At 37.0% G+C, this 21031-nt stretch overlaps 1 protein-coding gene across 1 annotated transcript in view; it reads left to right on the forward strand.

Moving 5' to 3' along the window:
- The window catches only part of CERS3 (ceramide synthase 3), a 101834-nt gene that overhangs the window by 17378 nt on the left and 63425 nt on the right, over positions 1–21031 (forward strand). Inside the window, exons 2-3 of the mRNA XM_087428856.1 lie at positions 8571–8744; positions 19001–19115. Coding sequence (XP_087284982.1) covers positions 8572–8744; positions 19001–19115 — 288 coding nt within the window. The 5' untranslated portion in view covers position 8571. The remainder of the gene's footprint in view (positions 1–8570; positions 8745–19000; positions 19116–21031) is intronic.

Genomic DNA, 21031 nt, shown 5'->3' on the forward strand with positions numbered 1-21031 from the left:
CCCAGGGCTGATGTGCAGACCCTGATGGAGAGGGCACAGAGGAGTCACTACAGTACCAGCAGAACTGGCTGGAAACCAGCAGTCTGCAACTTGCTGGAAATCTGCCCTCTAGGGTGCTGGGGACAGCTGTTCATTGGGAAGTGTCTCACTGCAGACTCTGCCACAAAACTCCTAAGGGAGGTGCCAGTAGAATCTGCTGGCTGCTGGGGGCTGCTGGAGCCTTCCCTGGGAGCACACCAGAGCCAGGAAGCAAAACTCTTTCCTCTTGCAATGTCTCTCCATCACCCTCTACTGACAAAGCTTCAGGGCCAGCTGGCAAAGGGAGACAGGTAAAAGGACCAGATCCATTTCACAGAGCAGGCAGAAAGGGTCAATTTGGAGCTGAGAGGCAATAAATTAATAACTGGCACAAGCTCCCTACAAGAAGCCTGGTAGGCGGAGCAAATACTTAGGATGCCCCTCACTAGGCAGAATATTAATGGAAACCCAGGCCCCCAGTGGACTTATGGAAGAAGTCCATTAACTTTTTTTAATTCAGTTGCAGGAGTTCCTTATGTATTCTAGATACAAGTCCTTTGTATTGCAAATATTTTCTCCCAGTCTGGAGCTTGCCTTTTTATTCTCTGAATGGTATTTTTTGATGAGCAGATGTCTCTAGATTTTATAATCTACTTGGAAGCAATATAAAGTATAGTTCTTATTTACCTTTTCCTTATTATTCTTCTCTCTGTATTAATTAGAGTTATAGTCTAAGCTGTTATAACAAAAAGATTGCAAAATTCAATGACTTAACGTAAGATAGAAGTTTATTTCTCTTGCATGAAACAGTCCGGATTTGAGTGGACCAGGGCTAATGTGCTAACTGGCTTCAAAGATTGCTCCTGTTCTGTCATCCCCATTTCCAGCTGTCAGGAAGGAAGACAGAGAGAAATCAGGACATGCAGCTTGGTCTTTAGGGAGATTACCCAAATCAATTGCACTCCTGTGTCATTGACCCAGACATAGTCACACATAGCCACATCTAGCCACAAGGGAGGTTGGGAAATGTGGTCTCACATGGCAGGGCGGCCCCGTGCCCAGGTAAAACTTGAAGGTGGGGGTAAGGGGACCTGTAACTAAAATGCAGAATGAATGGATACTTAGGACATCCTGATACCCATCAATGACATCTTTGAGGCAATCCCATGTTTTTGCTACAAATACTCTGAATTTTTCTTTTTTTAGTCTCTAAGTCTGTTCTGAATTTCTTCGAGGCTTTAAATTGATATAATTCTAAATTTTAGTATGAGAGAATTACTTAAAATTGTTTTTATCTTGTTGTAAGTTAATTACTTCTTTACGTAAAGTGTAGGGGTTTTTTTTCTTTTTCTCTTCAGTTTTCTTACAGCTATAAGCCCAGGCATTTATAGGCTTTTTATGCATTAACTTAATCATAATAAATACCCTTCAGAGTTAAGTTGCTCTATCATTTACATTGTCTCATCCATTTGAAATGGCATAATTTAAAATGCTTTTAGAATTGAAATTTACAGTTGGCTCAGTCCTTACGGTGTTCACAGGAATCAAGTAGCTGCTAATGTTTTCCTTTGTGTTTTATCTTAAAGGCATAACCAGTTTTTTGGCAGAGTTCATAGAGTTAGTTCCAAAGAAAACACAAACAGACTAAATGTAGATAAACATATTTACCTAACCCCCTGCATTTAAATTTTAAAAATTGTTTTGCAACTAATAAAAATGAAGTTGTTTGTAGATAATTAAATTAGATATCATTTTTGGCCATAGCAACCCTCCTTGATGGTTCACAAATCCATTCCAGCCTCAATAAACCTTCCATCCGTTCATTCAACAAATACTTATTTTGTGTCTGCTATGTGGCGAGCTTTTTTTTTTTTTTTTTTTTTTTTTTTTTTTAAAGATTTTATTTATTCATTTTTTCCCCCCAAAGCCCCAGTAGATAGTTGTATGTCGTAGGTTCACATCCTTCTAGTTGCTGTACGCGGGACCCGGCCCCGGGTTGGACAGAGATGTGGTGCCTCGGGGCGCGCCCGGGATCCGAACCCGGGCCGCCAGCATCAGAGCACGCGCACTTAACCGCTAAGCCACGGAGCCGGCCCAATGTGGCGAGCTTTGGGTGTACAATAGTGAACAGGCCGGGCAAGGTCCTTGCTCTTCTGCAGCTGACTTTCTCTTCACCAGAGAACCCTGGTCCCACTGTAATCTAGCTGGTCACCCAGTCTCCAGGGCTCTCACCAGCTCTCACATCCTCCAACCATAACAATACTCAGAGGTTGTGAACATTTTCTATTCTGTAGAGATATTTTCTTGTCACTCTCCTCTATCCCAGAGATATGTTCTGTAGAGTGATCTTCTAAGCTGATGTGGTATATACAGCAGGAATTGGATGGATAATTACCAAAAGCTGTCGAAAGCCTCAGCCTGACTTGGAGTTTTTACCTCAGCAATAGTTCAAGTGCCACATTTTTTAATACTTTACAAAAGTGTCGTTTCAAATAGTGATAAACTTGTGGCCCAGATGGTTTTATTTCTTTACTCCTAAGGTTGAATTTAATGGTGTTCATCTGAGAACATGGCTCAACAGGCTTCCTTCACCCTGCTGGGTTCTGTATACATGAGATCAGAAAATAATGAGTCATAAAAACCTACGTTAGTTAGATTGTCTTCCTGCAAACTACTGGCAGGTGGAGTTGAAAATAGAGTTTAAAAATTTCAGTATTAGCAGGTGGGAAAACACAGCTGGGCTATGATGCCACCTCCATTACTGATGCTTCGCCAAATCAAAAAGGAATAACTGCAGGTATTTTTCGTGCAAATATTTCTTATTTTATATTTTTATATATTTTTGTATATAAATTTTAAATATATATATATTTATATATATATAAATATATATATTTATTTATTTTATTTTTTTATAATTTTATTTATTTTTTCCCCCAAAGCCCCAGTAGATAGTTATATGCCATAGCTGCACATCCTTCCAGTCACTGTACGTGGGACGCAGCCTCCGCATGGCCAGACAAGCGGTGCATTGGTGTGCGCCCGGGATCCGAACCCAGGCCACCAGCAGTGGAGCACGCGCACTTAACCGCTAAGCCACCGGGCCGGCCCAATATTTCTTATTTTAAAAAATAGCTTCAGATTTCTTTTATATTAAAAAAAATTGTTGTTTCTTCAGATATTTTTATATAAATAGGAATTTCAGTACTTAGAGAATCTACAAGAGATGAGAAAAAGGGACTTTGACTAGTTGATAAGAAAAAGAGGGACTGGGAATGGCCAAAGAGTGAATAAATGCATTTGCTTCCGAGAGAGAACCAAGCAGAGACTGGAGAGCTGTCAACAGTTGACAATTTTTCAGTTGCCAGAAAGGCCTAAAGTTGAGCCAAATGAATAGAGATGAGACATAGGTTGTGAGTTTAATGTGGAAGTCAGTGGGCTTCTCTGCCTGTCCAAAAAGTGACTGAGTCACAGGCAGGTCCCTGAATGACAGATTCGTTGTTGCAAATGCTCAGGTTTTGTTTTTAGGGTAATAATTTGTGAGGTTTTAAAAATGCAAGTATCTCTCCATCTCAATATTTTCTATTTCTCTTTCCATCTGGGTATTGTTTAAATATTCCAATACGTAGACCATTAACACAGCATAAAGGTATTGTTCCACTCACTGTGTAGGTAATGTTTTGACATCTACCCAGCATCTTTTTAAGGCTGTGTCACGGAGGCCAGCAGCCTCTTTTACATTGTACAACAACAATGACAAAAGCCTTAAGCAGTGACTGTGAGTGTCACTGTCAGACTTGAAATTTAAGCAGAGCAGGAGAAAAAAATGGGAGAGAAGAAGGAAAAGAGACAAATGAGTGCCTGTTGTTGGCAAGATGTGATCAGAGGCTAAACAGAGGGAGAAACTGACAAATGCTGTCTGCCCTTCCTTAGTCATTCAAGGAAATTCCTGCTTCTCCATTTAAACTTTAGAAGAAAATCCTAAGAACAGGCACTTGTGCTAAATTTAAGGTTCAGACAACTGAGTTGGAGCTGTCAGTTTCTCCTAAAGGAGGGTGGGGAAAATGCTAGGTGTATCACTCAGCATTCTTTGTAGTAGGAAACAGAATCCACCACTTTCTTACTATCTTAAACAAAAGACTGTATTGGAAGTGACTTACAGCACCAGAGGAAGGGTGGTGGACTAGACCTGGATCACCATAGAAACCAAGAAACCAAGGTTTCAGGAAGACCGTCTGAGAGCTGAGAGACGATGACAACTATTTTTTCAGCAGCAGCAGCAGCCACCACCTAGGCAGGAGGCCATCTGCTGCTGCTGGATATCACTGTCTGCTCCAGACTCAAAGTCCTGAGAAGAGCATCCACTTGGCGAAGCCTGGGCCGCCCCAGGCTGACCACCAGCAGATGGAAAATTGTCCACCTTGACTTTCACAGTGGGAAAGGCATTGACCAACTGCACACACAGTGGTGATTTCTCCTGCTACTCTGAGGGCTGGAATGCTGGGCTATCTCCAAAATGGCACATCCAGTACACTAGGGTCAGGGAAAGGTGACTATGAAGGATGCCAGAGGTCCTGGCACAGGCTTGTGGCCTTAGGAGCAGCTATTGGGAAGCTAAGGGAGTGTGACCTATTTCTTGCTAATAGACTGAAGTGGCAGAGAGGATTAGAGGAGAGGGCCCGTCCCAGTTTTCTTAACCTCGTTTCTCTCTCTGCTTAGCCTCTACTCTCATCTTGAGAGAAAATAAAGGGATGGTAGAGAGGCTGGCTGGAGGGATAGCCTGGATTGTCAAGCCCACTGCCCAGAGCTAAAATGTGGGCTTGTGGATGTCTACTGAACACCCTAATGCTCAAGGGCTGTCATCTGGGAGAGCCACTTCCACTTCAGGGGAGTTAGTCTGTTTTTGCATTTTAAAGCATGCTATTCTTTTTTCTCCAGAAAGTCATGAACTTTGAAATCATGCTGAAGTCTGAATCTGGATATATTCTTTCCTTCATTTATTTATTTTTCTGGGTTCGTGGGCACAAGCTTGACTTAGGTGAATTTGGGAGGTAAAACTTAAGCCCCGTAAATGAAATAATAGGGAGCTTTAGCATGAATTTCAGGATGAGTCATGGATTAAAAGGTATAAAGGTTAAAAGGGGATGAAGCTGAGAAGGAGGTTTTGTAACTCTTTTTTTTTTGAGATATAATTCACATACCATACATTTCACCCATTTAAAGTGTGCAATTCAATGTTTTTTAGTAAATTCACAGAGTTATGCAACCACACCACATTCAATTTTTGAACATTTTCATCACCCCAAAAAGAAACTCTATACCCATTAGCAGTCGCTACCTGTTTCCCTCAACACCCACCTTGTAAACCCTGAGGAACTACTAACCTAACTTCTGTCTCCGTAGATTTGCCTATTCTGGATGTTTTGCATAAATGGAATCATACAATCTGTGGCCTTTTGTGTCTGACTTCTTTTACTTAGCATGTTTTCAAGAGCCATCCATGTTGTAGCATGAATCCTTTCAATTCTCGAGTATATACCTGGGAGTAGAATTGCTGGGTCATATGGTAACCCTGTGTTTAACGTTTCAAGGAACTGCCAGACTTTTCTACAGCAGCTGTACCATTTTACTTTCCCACCAGCAGTGTATGAGGGTTCCATTTTCTCCACATCCTGCCAACACTTGTTACCTTTTGATTATAGCCATCCTAGTGGGTGTGAAGGGTATCTCTGGTGTGGTTTTGATTTGCATTTCCCTCATGCTAATGATGTTGAGCATTTTTTCACAGACACTTATTGGCCATTTGTATATCTTCTTTGGTGAGATATAGATTCAGATCATTTGCCCGTTTTTAAATTGGGTTATTTGTCCTTTTATTATTGAGCCAATAAAGTAATGAACATGCTGAGGCAAACTTCTAGGAAAAAATATGTTTGCCCTTGTAGGCATGTCTCGTTCTGATGCAGTGAGGGACAAGGCCTGGTACAAGGTTTGTCCATGACAGAGACTCCCAGGACCTAGGTTGGTTTCTACGATCTGTAGGAAGTTTGAATTTTAGCTGGAGTTTGACTCAGACTTGTGCCTGCTCTTGTTCTGAGCCATAACTGTTCACTGCAAAGCAGATTTCCTCTCTCAGTTTCCTCTTTTGGTCAGTTATGTCAGATGGCCCAGGCAACCAAGCTTGAATCCTTGGTTCCCTTACCAGAGCCTGTTAATTCTTCCTTCCTAACAACTCTTCAGTTCTCACTGCCTCCTCTGGCATCCAGACCCACATCAGTCCTGATTCACTTGTAAGCTCCCTGAAGTCTGGGGTCATCCCTTTCCCTTCTGTAGCCCCAAAGCCTGATAGACGGGAACTATTCACTAAATCTTTCTTCATTGTCTTTGCTCCACCATATTTGCACAACTTTGCAACTGTATTAACAGGACTTACCCTCCCCCAGGGTAGAAATTATAGTAAAATGATTAATACATGAACAAGAAGGCAACCTTTTGCCTTCTCCACACAGGCCCGAGTTAGTGCTACTTTGGATGAGTGTGTCTCTGAGCAGCAGATGGGAGATGAAACGATGTAAGGAATTATCTCACCAAGATTCAGTTATTGGTTTTGGTGGGGATCTTTCTGAAGGATACTGGTGTCCACACTCTGAATTCTTCCTTGTCTGAAGTTGGAAATCTGTAGCATGAGTACTCCACTCTAATCCTCACCTCTGACTGAGTCTTCCTGTTCTCTCGGGTCCTTAGTCTCACTCCCATCACACTTGTTCTTTGACCTTGGCTCCCTTGAGTTTCCTGGGGTTTTTTCGCCCAGTGTCAGTTCTCTCTTGGCCTTCCTTTTTTCTCTCTCCCCAGTTTTGATCTCATGACTAATCTCGTGAAGGACATTGTTATCAGCATATTCAGTTCCCTGATCCCACTGTTCTAGTGCAAACCTTCCTACTTCTCACTGCATCTCTTACTTTAAGCTCCTAATTGCTCTCCAGTCTTTCTGTCTCCTGAAATATGCTCCATACCACTGCCAATAGAGCGGCTATATATGTGCCTGGCAAGGAGGCTTGTAGGGGTTGAAATCCAGCCCTCTTTCCACTGGGTAGAAAGGCTATGTCTGCCCAGAGGGGACATCATCCTCTAATCGGCACACAGACAATAATGGGTTCACAGGGGACCTGGCTGCCAAAGTGACCTTTCTAAAATATCTGACCATGTTATTCCTCTGCATAATACTCTTCAGTGGGCTCCATTAGCTAAAGTCCAAGCTCCTTAGCATGGATTGCAGACCTTCTATGACCAAGTCCTACCTGTCTCACCAGCCTTTTGATGAGAGTGACTATATCACTTTATTTATTGCCCAAACAGGAACACTTCTGAAAGAAAGGAGGCATAATATTATAATAATCGTTATAATAATTATGCCAGGACAATAAACGGATACTGTCTGGGCACCCATGTGTAACCCACCATCCCACACCTTGGATTCCTATGCTGTAGTAATACCAAACTGCTGATAGTGTTCCACAGGCACCATGTCGTTTACAAATCAAGTGGTTTTGATAAGTTATTTTGAACACCTTGTAAATCTGAGGACATTTTGACTCCTTTCTCTGATTGACTGTTAAAAGATGAAATCAAAATGTCCACAAGGTCAAAATGTCAAGATTAAAATGGTCACAGCCTAAACAATGAGATTAGAACATCTGATTCTGTGCTCTTCTACTTTTCTGGTTACTGAATCATAGTCCTTTCTCTCCTTAAAATGTCTGTTCCCTCCTCCTCATTTTCCTGACTTTCTCTGGTTTATTTCCTCTTATTATTCAAGACATATCAAGGATCACCTGTTCCATTTATCTTTCCCTGACACTTCCTGGGTGGGCTCAGTTCCCATCATCTTGTTCTCACAGCACCCTGTATATACTTTTTTACTGTACCTAAAAAATAGTGTGTCAAAGTTGTCTATTCAGGCCTGCCTTGCTCACAAGACTATAAGGTCCTCAAGGCAAGAATGCTGTCTTTTTAATCTTTGTATCCTCAATGCCTAGCACAGTGCTTGACAAACAATAGAATCTCAAATATTTATTGACATGGACTAATTTGAACTCCTTATTATAATATGAAGTTAAATGTGCTTGTTCTTTATCTCCTAGAGAAGTTCTTAGAATACTAGTGAAGATTTATACATACTTGGAGCTTTCATGAGGTTGACCTTTGGCATGTTGAAGTTGTAGAGATTATTGTTACATTATTTTTTATATCACAGAATCATACAAGAGGAAAAGACATACCCATAATATTAATATGTGAACTGTGAAAGTGTGAACAGTGGTGTGTGAAACTTCAGTTTGCCATGCCACAGCCAAAATTGTTCTGAGAGTATTGGCAGAGTAATTCTTGTTTAATGCAATGAAGAGTCATGAAACCCATTAAATAATAGTGTTCTGTCCTTGCCTTCTTTTCAGAACTCTCTGGTTTAGGTATTTTGAGTAAAGGTGTTCAGTGTTATCTCAATTTTAGTATTTGTTTTACAGGCCTAATGTATTCTTTTTCCATCTCTCTAGAATGTTTCAGACATTTAAAGAATGGTTTTGGTTGGAAAGATTCTGGCTTCCTCCAACAATAAAATGGTCAGATCTTGAAGATCACGATGGACTCGTCTTTGCAAAACCCTCTCATTTATATATGACAATTCCATATGCTTTTGGCTTGCTGATTATTAGACATTTCTTTGAAAAGTAAGTAGCGTTTGTGTGTCTTTCCTTCCCATTCTCCTTCTTTGCCCCAAGTCTAGAATAATAGAATCTTGGTAAGATTCTTAAAGAATCTATTGTTCAGAGGTTGCCACTAATGGGCTACAGATTCTTGAGGGAATTCATGAAATCAATTGCACACCAAGTGTTATCTAGAAGCTGAACAAGTAAAAATTAGAAACACGATCTCCTCAAGTGCTTTAGTTTTATAGTGAAGAAAATTGAGATCAAGAGAGGTTAAGATCACAGAGCTTATTAGTGTCAATGACAGTGCAGGAATCTAGTTCGTCTTTCATATACCATCCTGTCTGACAAAGGATATGCATTTCCATAAAAGCAGCGTTAGAAGAGTCTATGACCAGGAGATGCGTTATCATTTTAGAATGCCTATAAAATAGCAAAAATGCCTCATTAAAGTCCAAACTTAATATTGCTTTATAGCATAGTTTATTTTAAAGGTTTATTGAAAGTTTTAATAGCAGCCCTTCATTCCAAAGTATAAAGAACTCAAAGAAAAAAAATCAATTTGCTTTCTCAGAAAAAGTAAACTTCTTTTCTTTTTCTTAATTTAATTTAAATAGATATTATTTCCAACCTTTTTATTGAAACTGTACTAGTGTTATGATAACAGGGGATAAATGTTCATCTATAATCACTGTAGTTGCCTCTATTTCAAAAAACTGTTATTAGCACATTAATTTTTTTGGAGCAAAAAAAATATTCAAATGTCACGGGTTGGAAAAACTTAAGACAAAATCTGATAAAGATCATTTTGTCCAAGACTAACTGTAATGCAGATCATATGTATATAACCATTTGCAGGGTGCTTATCTCAAGAGTTAGTTTGACCAGCTCTGTTTCATGGACTCTCCCAAAGGTTTTTGTACAAATAACAACTTTACTGGGGCCAACAATGTGTATTGCTATTGGAAGGAAGAGAAAACCCCTGGACACCACTAAACCATAGCTGAGAACACTTGAAAATGTTCTTCTTTTTTGACAGTTAATTCTACTTTTTACTCGCATGTTTGAATTTGTCAAAGAATGTATAAATAAAGTAGAATTTTGTGCCACTGCAATTCCAAATTAGCAAATTACTCTTTACTATCCTGAAATACCTGCTTTTCTTGCATAGTGTCTGGTGATCTTTGAATTTGGCAGCCCGGTCCTCTACTTATTTGCTTTGCAAATTTCCTACTTTTTGGTGGACAGCTCCATTTTTTTACATTTTGATCAGGACAGTGAACTAGAAAATTCTTTTGGTTGCTAAAACAGCACAGCTGTGGAGGACAACCTTGTTATGTCTTGGTCTTGGCCGTGCCAACAACAATCAGGAAGAAATCTAATCCTCCTTTAATTCTTAGGACCATTCTTGCTGCTTCTCAAGGGATTAAGTATAGTCTAGATCATCTTTCCTATCTTCTTATAACTTTAACTCCCAATAACCCAGTCTTAGCTTTTTCCATTCTATGACTTGACAGAAAGCTATGTGTTGCTCCACTAGTCTCATATCACTTTTAATGCAATAGAAGGAAGGAAAATTTAACTTGGAAGAGAAATCATGCTTTTTGAAATATGTTTATATTTTTTCCAGGGATTCTATATCATTTGCATTAGATTAAACCACTTATACATAAAATATTATTTATACCTTGAATTTTAATAAGAACTTAGAGTTTAAGAGATATATAAAATCACAAGTGGTATGATCTCAGTTGAGAAAATGAGAGGTAAGTGACCTGGCCAAGGTCACACAGTTAGTATGTAAAGGGTAGATCTGGGACTTGAACCCATGTGTTATGATACTAGGTTCAGGATTGTTGATTTTTTATTTTCCCTTATAGCAGTACCTTTTGGACTTTTACAGTGAAATACTCTTGAGGGCAAAAAAGAGTAAATTAATATCTCTTGGGAATACAGAAGATATAGCCTAAAGAGATAATAGCAAATGTGAAAATTTCTGAACTATCTTAAAAATTCATGTAAATTTGACACTGTGTTTCAGTATATCCTATGATATATTTATCACAAGAAAGCTTCCTTATTTTGTCCTAGCCTGTGTTTATGTTACACCTTCTCATTCTATGAAGTGACCAGGAGTTGTGATTTTACTGGCTCATTTTTATCCTTTACTACTAGCCAGGAGGCATTTAAGATCAGGAAGTAATGTCTCTTCCTAGAAAAGCAAGAGTAGAGAGACAGAATTGATAAAGAACAAACAAGTACATCATTTGAAAGTGACTGACATTTGCTTTGTATTTAGGATTTCCTTTCCTTACAAGTTTTAGTTTGTGGCTTATATTTTGATGTTTTTTTGTTTTTTTTGGTTTAGAATAGCAGTTTCTAACTAGTTTATCCAGACTGTTCTAAGCTTTGTTTTATGTGTCTGAAGTGTGATTTAAAGGGGATCTAAGCTACTCAAATGTAAACACTTGTGGAATAAACACATTATCTTGGAGTAAATTATGGTCCCAGAAGAGTCCAAGGCAGAGGTGGAGTTGGTAAAATCAGAAGGTAATCTTTTTTCTTTTACTTACCTGTACAACGAATGGATTCCCCACCTCTACCCAACATAAGGGCTTGATGAGATAGTATGTCCATCGTTCTTTAAATAAAGGTAGGTGTAGCAATTTACAGGAGTTGAAAAAGGATTGTTACTAACTGTCCTCAATTGAAGCAGTCTCAAAATATGCACATTAAACTTAAGTGTTATCTGAGACTTCATTGCTCAGATATTTTGTTCTCTCGTATAAAACTCTCTGATTAAACTCTGCTCAAAGAGCTTTTGAATCCTTAGGAACTGGGAATCAATCTTATGCCAGTAGGCTATTGTTTCTATTTAGGAGAGGTATTTAAACTTCACATACTTAATATCTGCCTAGGTCTGCCTTCCCTTTATTCTATGAAAGAATATTAAAATGGGGTGGGGGGGCCAGTCTGGGATTGCTGGCTTTTGGCTCACGGGTAACTGACATAGTGCTAGATGAAGAGGGGGCTGTCCGGGGGTCTGAATGGGGACTTCCAAAGGCTCAGTTCTGCAATAGTGGCAAACCTAACAGACTCATTCCCTGGTAATTAACCTAACTTTGAACCATTTACATGGGAGCAGAAGTTCACATTCTTTTTTCTTCCTCTTGGACTTTTTTTTTTTTTCCTAGTCCATATCAATAAAATGAAAGTTCAAGCGAGTTAATCCCTAAGGTCCTTCTAGAGCTAAGACCTGTCATTTCCCTTCTCTTTTCAGTTCAGTTTATCAAATATTTATTGTGCTTCTTTCTTTTCTCCTTTTTCAAAATAGTTTTTAAATTAAGAACCTATTCATATTTATTTACACTTACATTAGATGAAGTGATTGATTTTCTAGATTTATTTGAAAAGTAAGGATAATGTTGAGTAGAAAACTGTACTTATATACTTCCTCTGTTCTATTGAAAATTTTATTTCTGTCCTTGAAGCCTGGACATGTTAACAAACAGGACCATATTTCTCTTTCTTGTTTAAATTAATGATTTTAATATAGATGTATTCCTCATATCAGCAAGTGTGCTATAGATATGTATATTTACCCACTGTATATACATATCCATATACTTATGCCTCACATGACCCTCTAGACGGGAATGTTATACGTCATTTGGCTTTGCGATTTGTTATATTCCCTTACTGCATAAATCTTCTTTAGCTCAATTCTGCTTTGCTTTTTTATTTTTCCTAATTTCTAACATTTGAGGAGATAGCGTTGAATGAATATGATTGAGAATGCTTTCATATTAAATCATTTTGTATTTGTGTTATTCTACTAGTAAAAACGATGATTGTTTTCTCCAATAAAAATTTTCAACTAGTAGGTTGGATAAGTGAACCAATTCCATTATTTATCTAAAGCCCTGTCAAGTATGTTTTTTCAGACTCTGTTAGTTTTAAGGACATCTTAGTTTTGTTTTATTTGGACATTTTGTGCAAAGGGGGAATTCATTAATCATAATCCTCAAATCATAGCATGCTGTCTTTAATCTATGTAAGACCTCTTTTGATTGATTGAGTTGAATTAACTTTTTCATTGATTACCGTTTATCCCCATTTCCTAGTCTCACTCCCTCCCTGCTGGGTTCTAATGTATTTGATGGCTTGTTTATATGACCCAGTAAAATATGTGCATAACCATAAAGTGCATGTATTTTTAGTTGACATAAATGATATGATGATAAGACCTTATTTTGTTTCTTTTTTTTCTCAAACACAATGTTATGTTTTATGATCTATCTACATTGCTCTGTGTACATCTGGCACATAATTAGTTTGTTTTTGTATGTCTCTGAAATGTATGGGCCACTTCCAGGAGAACTTAGTCCATCTGGAAGTTGGATTGGCTTATACATTTTGTCAAATTATCTTAGGAAAATTTTTTTTCAACTCCCATGGTTAAAAAAGAATTAAGGGACTAAATGATCATTCATAACTAAAATTTTCAGCATTTAATTAAACACAGAAACTTCTAAGTAAGTACTAGAAGAGACTGACCTGGCAGAAGATAGAACCTTTGTTAGAACTAAAGGAAGAATAGGGACGTATCATTATTTTAGAAAATCAGCATCATCGAGATATGATTTACATACAAAATTCATCCAAAATTTGATGTATTTTGACAAATGTATACAGTCATGTAATATCACCTCAATCATGATATAGGAGATTTCCATCAGCTGAAAAACTCCTCTGTACTCCCTTCAGTTAATCCCCTCTCTACCTACTAGCTCCTGGCAATCACTTATATGCTTTTTCCGTATAATTTGCCTTTTCTAGGATTGCCTATAAATGGAATCGTATAGATTGTAGTCTTTTGTGTCTAACTTTTTTCACTTAGCATAACACTTTTGAGATTTTTTCCATGTAGTAATGTTTATCACTGATTCCTTGTCATTGCTGAGTAGTCTTTCAATATATTCAATATATACCACAATTTATTTATCCTTTAACTAGTTGATGGAAATTTAGGTTGTTTACAGCTTTTGGCTTTTATGAGTAAAGCTGCTATGAACATTTGAGTACAAGAATTTGTGTGGGGGGCCAGCATACTGGTTAAGTGCATGTGCTCTGCTGCTGGCGGCCCGGGTTCGGATCCCGGGTGCGCACCGATGCACCACTTGTTAGGCCATGCTGTGGTGTGTCCCATATAAAATGGAGGAAGATGAGCATGGATGTTAGCCCAGGACCAGTCTTCCTCAGCAAAAAGAGGAGGATTGGCATGGATGTTAGCTCAGGGCTGACCTTCCTCACAAAAAAAAAAAAAAAAAAAAAGAATTTGTGTGGGTATATGCTTTTATTTCTCTTGGTAAATTGCTAAAATGTTTGCTCTTCAGAAGACATTGTTAATGTATGTATATCCATACAATGGATTATTATTCAGCAATAAAAAGGAATGAGCTCTAAATGCATCCAAATACATGGATGGATCTCAAAAACATTAGGCTCAGTGAAAGAAGTCAGACACAGGCAACCACATGTTGTATGATTCCATTATATTAAATATCCAGAAAAGGCAAAGCTATAAAGACAGAAAATAGATTAGTGATTGCCTGGGGCAGGGATGAAAGGAAAGAGGGATTAACAGTAAATATTCATGAGGGATCATAGTGGAATGATGAAAATGTTCTGAAGCTGATTCATTGTGATGATTGTACAACTTGGTAAATTTACTGAAAAAATCACTGAATAATATCCTTGAAAAGGATGAATTATATGTTATCAAAAAGTGCCTTAATAGTTATTTTTAAAAGATGTAAATAAAAGGAAAAGAAAAGCCACAGGCTGGGAGAAAATATATGCAAAACATATATCTGAAGAGAGACAAACTGAGAATATATAAAGAACTCTTATAGCTCAATAAGAAAGAAATGACTTGATTTTAAAAATGGGCAAAATATTTGAGCAGGTACTTCACCAAAGAAGATATGCAAATGGCATGTAAACACATGAAAAGATGTTCAACATCATTAGTCATTAGCAAAATGCAAAATAAAACAACTACACACTGGAGGTTAACAAAATGTTAGAGTAAGGACTCTGAAAATTCTCTCCTCCATATAAGCAATCAGAAAACTAGCAAAAATTGTCAAAATCAATTTTTCAGAATTCAGAATTAACAAAAGACATACAGCAATCCAGGAACTGTTATTTAAGAAAAACAGCTGACTCTTAGAAAGAACAGCAAACTTTGTGGCATTTTAACTTGCCCTATTCCTGTCCTGCCCTTTCCACCTCTGTGACAGCCTTGAAAAACCACAGCCTTCAGTTTCAGTGGAAACCAGCAGCCTAACAGCAATTGAAGGGAGCAGAACAGAATTGGAGCTCCTTCAAAGCATCATTATCAGAGAACTGTCATTATCCGACCTGTCTGGTGGTTCCCTGGAAGACACTATTCACAGAGCTGTCTTTATTTGACCTGACTCAGAACTCCACAATGAGAAAAACATTTTCCCTGGGAGTGTTTGTCTGAAACAACTAGAGAAAATTGATTAACTTTGAAACTGCCTGGAGTGGTGGATAACAATTGGAGCAAAAAATAGATTAACCAAAAAGCTTAAAAGGAAAAGGTGGGAAATGAGATGTCCATAGGGGGCTGTGAAAAGCTCTGACATATTGTTGGAAATCAGAGGGCCACTTGAATTTGTAGAGCTTTGGGTGTGCCCAGGGCTATTAACATGCTCTAATCATTAGGTGACCACTAAGCTAACCTAATAGAGATGTCAGTATCCTCACGTGACAAAGAATACAGACTTTACAGATTAGCTCAAAAAAGTAACTAAACAAATGGACAACAACAACAAAAAGCAAAAACAACAGACTCTGAGAAGGGGGATAATCTGATTTCCAGAGTTGCCACATTATATTATTTAACGTACCCAATTTTCAACAAAAAATTATAAGACATGAAAGAAACAAGTATGACCCATACACAGGAAGAAACAGCAATCAATAGAAAATGTCCCTTACAAAGCCTAGATGTTGGACTTATTAGACAAAGACTTTAAATCAGCTATTTTAAATATGTTCAAAGAACTAGAGAAAACCATGCTTAAGAACTAAAGGAAAGAATGAGAACGATGTCTCACCAAGTCAAGAATATCAGTAAAGAGAAATAATAAATTATAAAAAGAAATGAAATAGAAATTTGGAAGTTGAAAAGTACAATAACTCATATGAAAAATTCACTAGAGGTGATCAACAGCATATTTGAGCAGGCAGGAGAGAGTCAGCAGTCTGAGGAAGAGGAAAAAAAAAAAGAATGAAGAAAAATGAGGAGCCTCAGAGACCTGTGGGACACCATTAAGAATAGCAATATACGCATAATGGGAGTTCCAGAAGATGAGAAAGTGAACAGACTAGAAAATTTTTGAAGAAATAAATGGCCAAAAATTTCCCAAAATTTGATGAAAAATGTTAATCTACACATCCAAGAAGCTAAACAAACTCCAAATAGGGTAAACTTAAAGAGATCCACATCTAGATATATCACAAACAAACTATCAAAAGACAAAGACGAAGAGAGAATCTTGAAAGCAGCAAGAGAGGAGCATCCCATCACATACAAGTGATCCTCAATAAGATTGAGAGTTGATTTCTTAACGGCAACCACAAAGGTAAAACGCCAAAAGGAAGACATATAAAAAGTGCTGAAAGAAAAAAACTGTTAACCAAGCAAAACTACCCTTTAAAATGAAAGAGAAATTAAGACATTGCTAGATAAACAAAAACTGGGCAAATTTGTTGCTAGCAGACCCATCCTACAAAAAATACTAAAGGAAGTCCTTCAGACTGAAATTAGAGGATACAAGACAGTAACTTGAATCCACATGAAGAAATAAAGAGCACCAGTAAAGGTGCCTACATAAGAAATAAAAAGAAGTATAAATGAATTTTTTGTTTGTAGCAGATTTTTCTCCTATCTGATTTAAAAGACACCTGCATAAAACAATAATCATAAATTTGTGTTGATGAGAACACAATTTATAAATATATAATTTATGACAATAACAGCACAGAGGGGGGAGGTAATGGAGTTTTTGTATATTCCTGAAATAATTTTGTTATGATTCTGAACTAGGATGTTATAAATTAACATGTTAATTATAATCCCTAGGTTAACCACTGAAAAAAATAACTTAAAAATAGTAAAAAAAAAAAAAAAGAGAATTAAAAGGTACACTAGAAAATATTTAACACAAAAAAAGATAATAATGGAAGAATAGAGAAACAAAAGACATAAGAAATATAGAAAACAAATGGCAAAATGGCAGACATAAATTCTGTCTTATCAGTAATTAAATGTAATTTATGTTAAATGTAAATAGATTAAATACTCCAACTAAAAGGCATAAATAGGAGGAATGGATAGAAATACATGATCCAACTATATACTTTCTATAAGAGTCACACTTTAGATTCAAAGACATATATAAGTTGAAAGTAAAAGGATGGAGAAAGATATACCATGCAAATAGTAACCAAAAGAGAGCTGGAACGGCTGTACTAACATTAGACTTTAATAGACTTCAAAATTGTTACTAGAGACAAAGGACATTTTATAATACAAAAGAGTAAATCTATTGGGGCTGGCCCTGTGGCGCAGCAGTTAAGTGTGCGCACCCCGCTGGTGGCGGCCTGAGTTCGGATCCCGGGTGCATACCGATGCACCGCTTGTCAGGCCATGCTGTGGCGGCGTCCCATATAAAGTGGAGGAAGATAGGCACAGATGTTAGCCCAGGGCCAGTCTTCCTCAGCAAAAAGAGGAGGATTGGCATGGATGTTAGCTCAGGGCTGATCTTCCTCACACACACACAAAAAATACTAAATCTATCAAGAAGAGATAACAATTGTAAACATATATGTGCCTAACAAACAACAGAGTCCCAAAATACAAGAAGCAAAAATTGACAGAATTGAAGGGAGAAATAGATAACTCAACAATAATAGTTGTAGACTTCAATACTCCACTTTCAATAGTGGATAGAACAACTAGGCAGAAGATTAACAAGGAAATAGAAGACTTGATCAACACTATAAACCAACTAGACCTAACAGACATCTATAGAACACACTACCCACTAACAGCAGAATACACATGCTTCTCATGTGCACAAGGAACATTCTCCAGAAGAAACCATATGTTAGGCCATAAAACAAGTCTCAGTAAGTGTAAAAGTATTGAAATCATACAAAGTATGTTTTTCAAGCACAATGAAATGAAATTAGAAGTCATTAATAGAAGGAAATTGGGAAATTAGCAAATATATAGAAGTTAAATAGCATACTTTTAAATACCAGTAGGTCAGAGGAGAAATCACAAGGTAAATTAGAAAATACTTTGAGATGAATGAAAAAGAAAGCACCATACCAAAACTTATGAGATGCATCAAAAAACAGTGCTGAGAAGGAAATTTATAGCTGTAAACTCTATTTTAAAAAAGAAGAAAGATCTCAAATCAATAATCTAACCTTGTGTCTTAAGAAACTAGAAAGAGAAGAGCGAACTAAACTCATAACAAGCAGACGGTAGGAAATAGTAAAAATTAGAGTGGAAAATCAATGAAAACCACTACACACCTAGTAGAATTGCTGAACGTAAAAAGAGTGGCAGTACCAAGTGTTGTCAGGGATATGGATTAACTGGGACTCTAGCACAGTATTGGTGGGAATGCAAACTGTTAGAGCCACTTTGGAAAACAATTTGCCAGTTTCTTATAAAGTTAAATGTATACTTGATATACTACCCATCAATCCCATTCCTAGATATCTGTTTCCCAAAGAGTCATGCCATTTTATTTGTAAGTTAGAACTTCAAATAGGAACATAGTAATTTCTTTAAGGTAATATCACCAAGTAAAACTTAATAACAAAACTATTGTTTATTTTAATCCCTGGGAGTCTTAAAAATGAAACTCTAAGTAGAATGGCTTCTCCCAATTTCTTGATCCTGTGTATAAATATATTTGGATTTACATAAAATGGATTTTAGAACTGTGAAAGTAGTTTATTTTTTTAAGTTAGTGCTTGTATAAAAGCTTTCAAAATTTGCTTTCCTTGAACTTCTGCAAGGCAGATGTTGGCTGTTGGTAGCACAATGACAACATGAACCAATGACTGATCTTTCATTTGGAATCTAAACTTACAGCTTGAGTTTTCTGGTGTCATTGTGGATTCATTCTCAGATTTGGAACTTTCTTTCTTTCATATTTTTGTAGGTTTATTGCTCTACCTCTAGCAAAAACACTTGGCATTAAAGAGAAAGTTCGAAAGATTATACCAAATACCATCTTAGAGAATTTTTTCAAACATTCCACAAGGCAACCATCTCAAGTAAGTACAAATTCTTTGTTTTTGGATTTAAAAACCTCCTTTCTTAATGTTTCAGTCATCTATGGCTTACCTTATCTGTCAAGATATCTGTTCCAGTTGACTGGCAAATGATTTGACTCATTTTTTTTTCTCTATAGACAGGTTATACAGTGTTCCAAGTGTAATATAAAATAACAAATATTATAATGTAAAATAACAAATGTTAATAGTTGAACTATTGCATTCAACTATAGTATTGAACACTAACAATCAATGCCATAAGTTGGGTATAAAGATCAAAATTTAACTTTTAATGATAGGATATATACAAAGTATACTAATCTCAAAAGATCATTGGTAAGGCAGAGTAGCCCATATCTGACACTGCTGATGATTCTGTCCCCATCAATATACATTACACACATTATGAAAGTGTCCATTGGGGTGGCTTTCATGAATAGAGCATTTTATTTTATCCAAGGCCTCAACACACTCAGAAGTATGCTATGCTCCTGCCCACTCCCCAGAAATAGAATTTTTAGGAGAGTCAGAAGTGTATTCACAATACAAGATGTACTTTATGAAATGTAGTGCACTGCATGTTTACATTCCATAGAAAAATGTTTTAACCTAATAGTTGTAAAAAAAAAAATAGTTTCTAGACAGGTCTAGTTTCATTATACCTCCATAGTTAAAATGAGAGATGACGTAAAAAACTTCTCCAAAAGTGGCATACCCTTTATGATGAATACAGACAGCTATCACCAGTAATTTTAAAAGTCAGGAGTATATACTACCACAGTTTTAGGATAGATAGATTTTTAAAGTCGTGAACTTTATTTGCTGGATTCAGTTGTTTCTACCATGACCATTACTATCGTTGGTCTGGTGGGCTCTCTGCACAAAGGAGGCACGTTGAGATTTGACCACGTAGCGCGAGGCATCGCGTCCACAATTGTTCATGGCTAACCTGCACTGTCTTTTAATTTGTTCTGCCCTCAGCTTCTGTATTTGACTTCTTTTTTTTTTTTCTAAAATGAGGACAGTCTGACAAGCCATTGCTACATGTTCTTTATTTCCATATGCTCTAACAGTCTGCTGTTGTTCATCTAAATACTTTTATTACCACTGAGCATCATTTTACATTTTTCAAAAGGGAAATTATTCAGCTGTGTTTATGAAAAATTAGGACTCTTTCAGAGAGTCCTTATTATCCTTCTCTGTTTGTGTTTGAGAATAACTAACTTTGGTAATATCTTGTATAAAACATAAAAAACAGTGCTATGCTATCAGTTACTTGCTATGCTTGCTGTAGCAAAGGCTTCCAGTCAGCTTTTTAGGATATTTAAAATTATGTAGAAAATTTGTCCTGATCAAGTTTCTCTGCTATAGAGAGAAAATAGCCATGTGACAAAGAAAAACTAATAAAAGCTGAAAGAGATTTAGAAATTAGGTAATCTTTCCTCTTCATGATTGAGATGAGGAAAGTAAGACCTAATAAGAGGAAATGAGCTGTCCAAGGTCATGAGGCTAAGAAGTGCTGAATCCAAAGCTGGAACCTGGCCCATGGCTCCCTGTCCAGTGCTGTTTCTACTATGCCCAAGTGATTTCTTTATCTGTGAACAAAATGTTAACACTGTATTTCAAAGGCTGGAGCTGTGTTTGTATTAATTGTTCTAACTCAGTTGACAAGAGTATGGCTTAATGTAGATATAATTTGGACATTTACATCAGGTAAAAGAAGAAATGTTATACATCAACCCCAAAGTATTAGAAAGCTTTATCTCCTAAACCAAGAAGATGAAGGAAAATAATTAAGATTCCTAATTTATATTGCTTGTGGATTACAAAATTGAGGCAGTGTTTGCATAGCAGAACAAGATAACAAGTTGGCCAGTAAAATGCCCATAAATTAAAGGTACTAAAACTTAGGAAGA

Source organism: Ceratotherium simum, chromosome 3 (genome assembly GCF_057802395.1).
Source record: "Ceratotherium simum simum isolate JZ-2026a chromosome 3, ASM5780239v1, whole genome shotgun sequence".
Taxonomy (NCBI): Eukaryota; Metazoa; Chordata; class Mammalia; order Perissodactyla; family Rhinocerotidae; genus Ceratotherium; species Ceratotherium simum.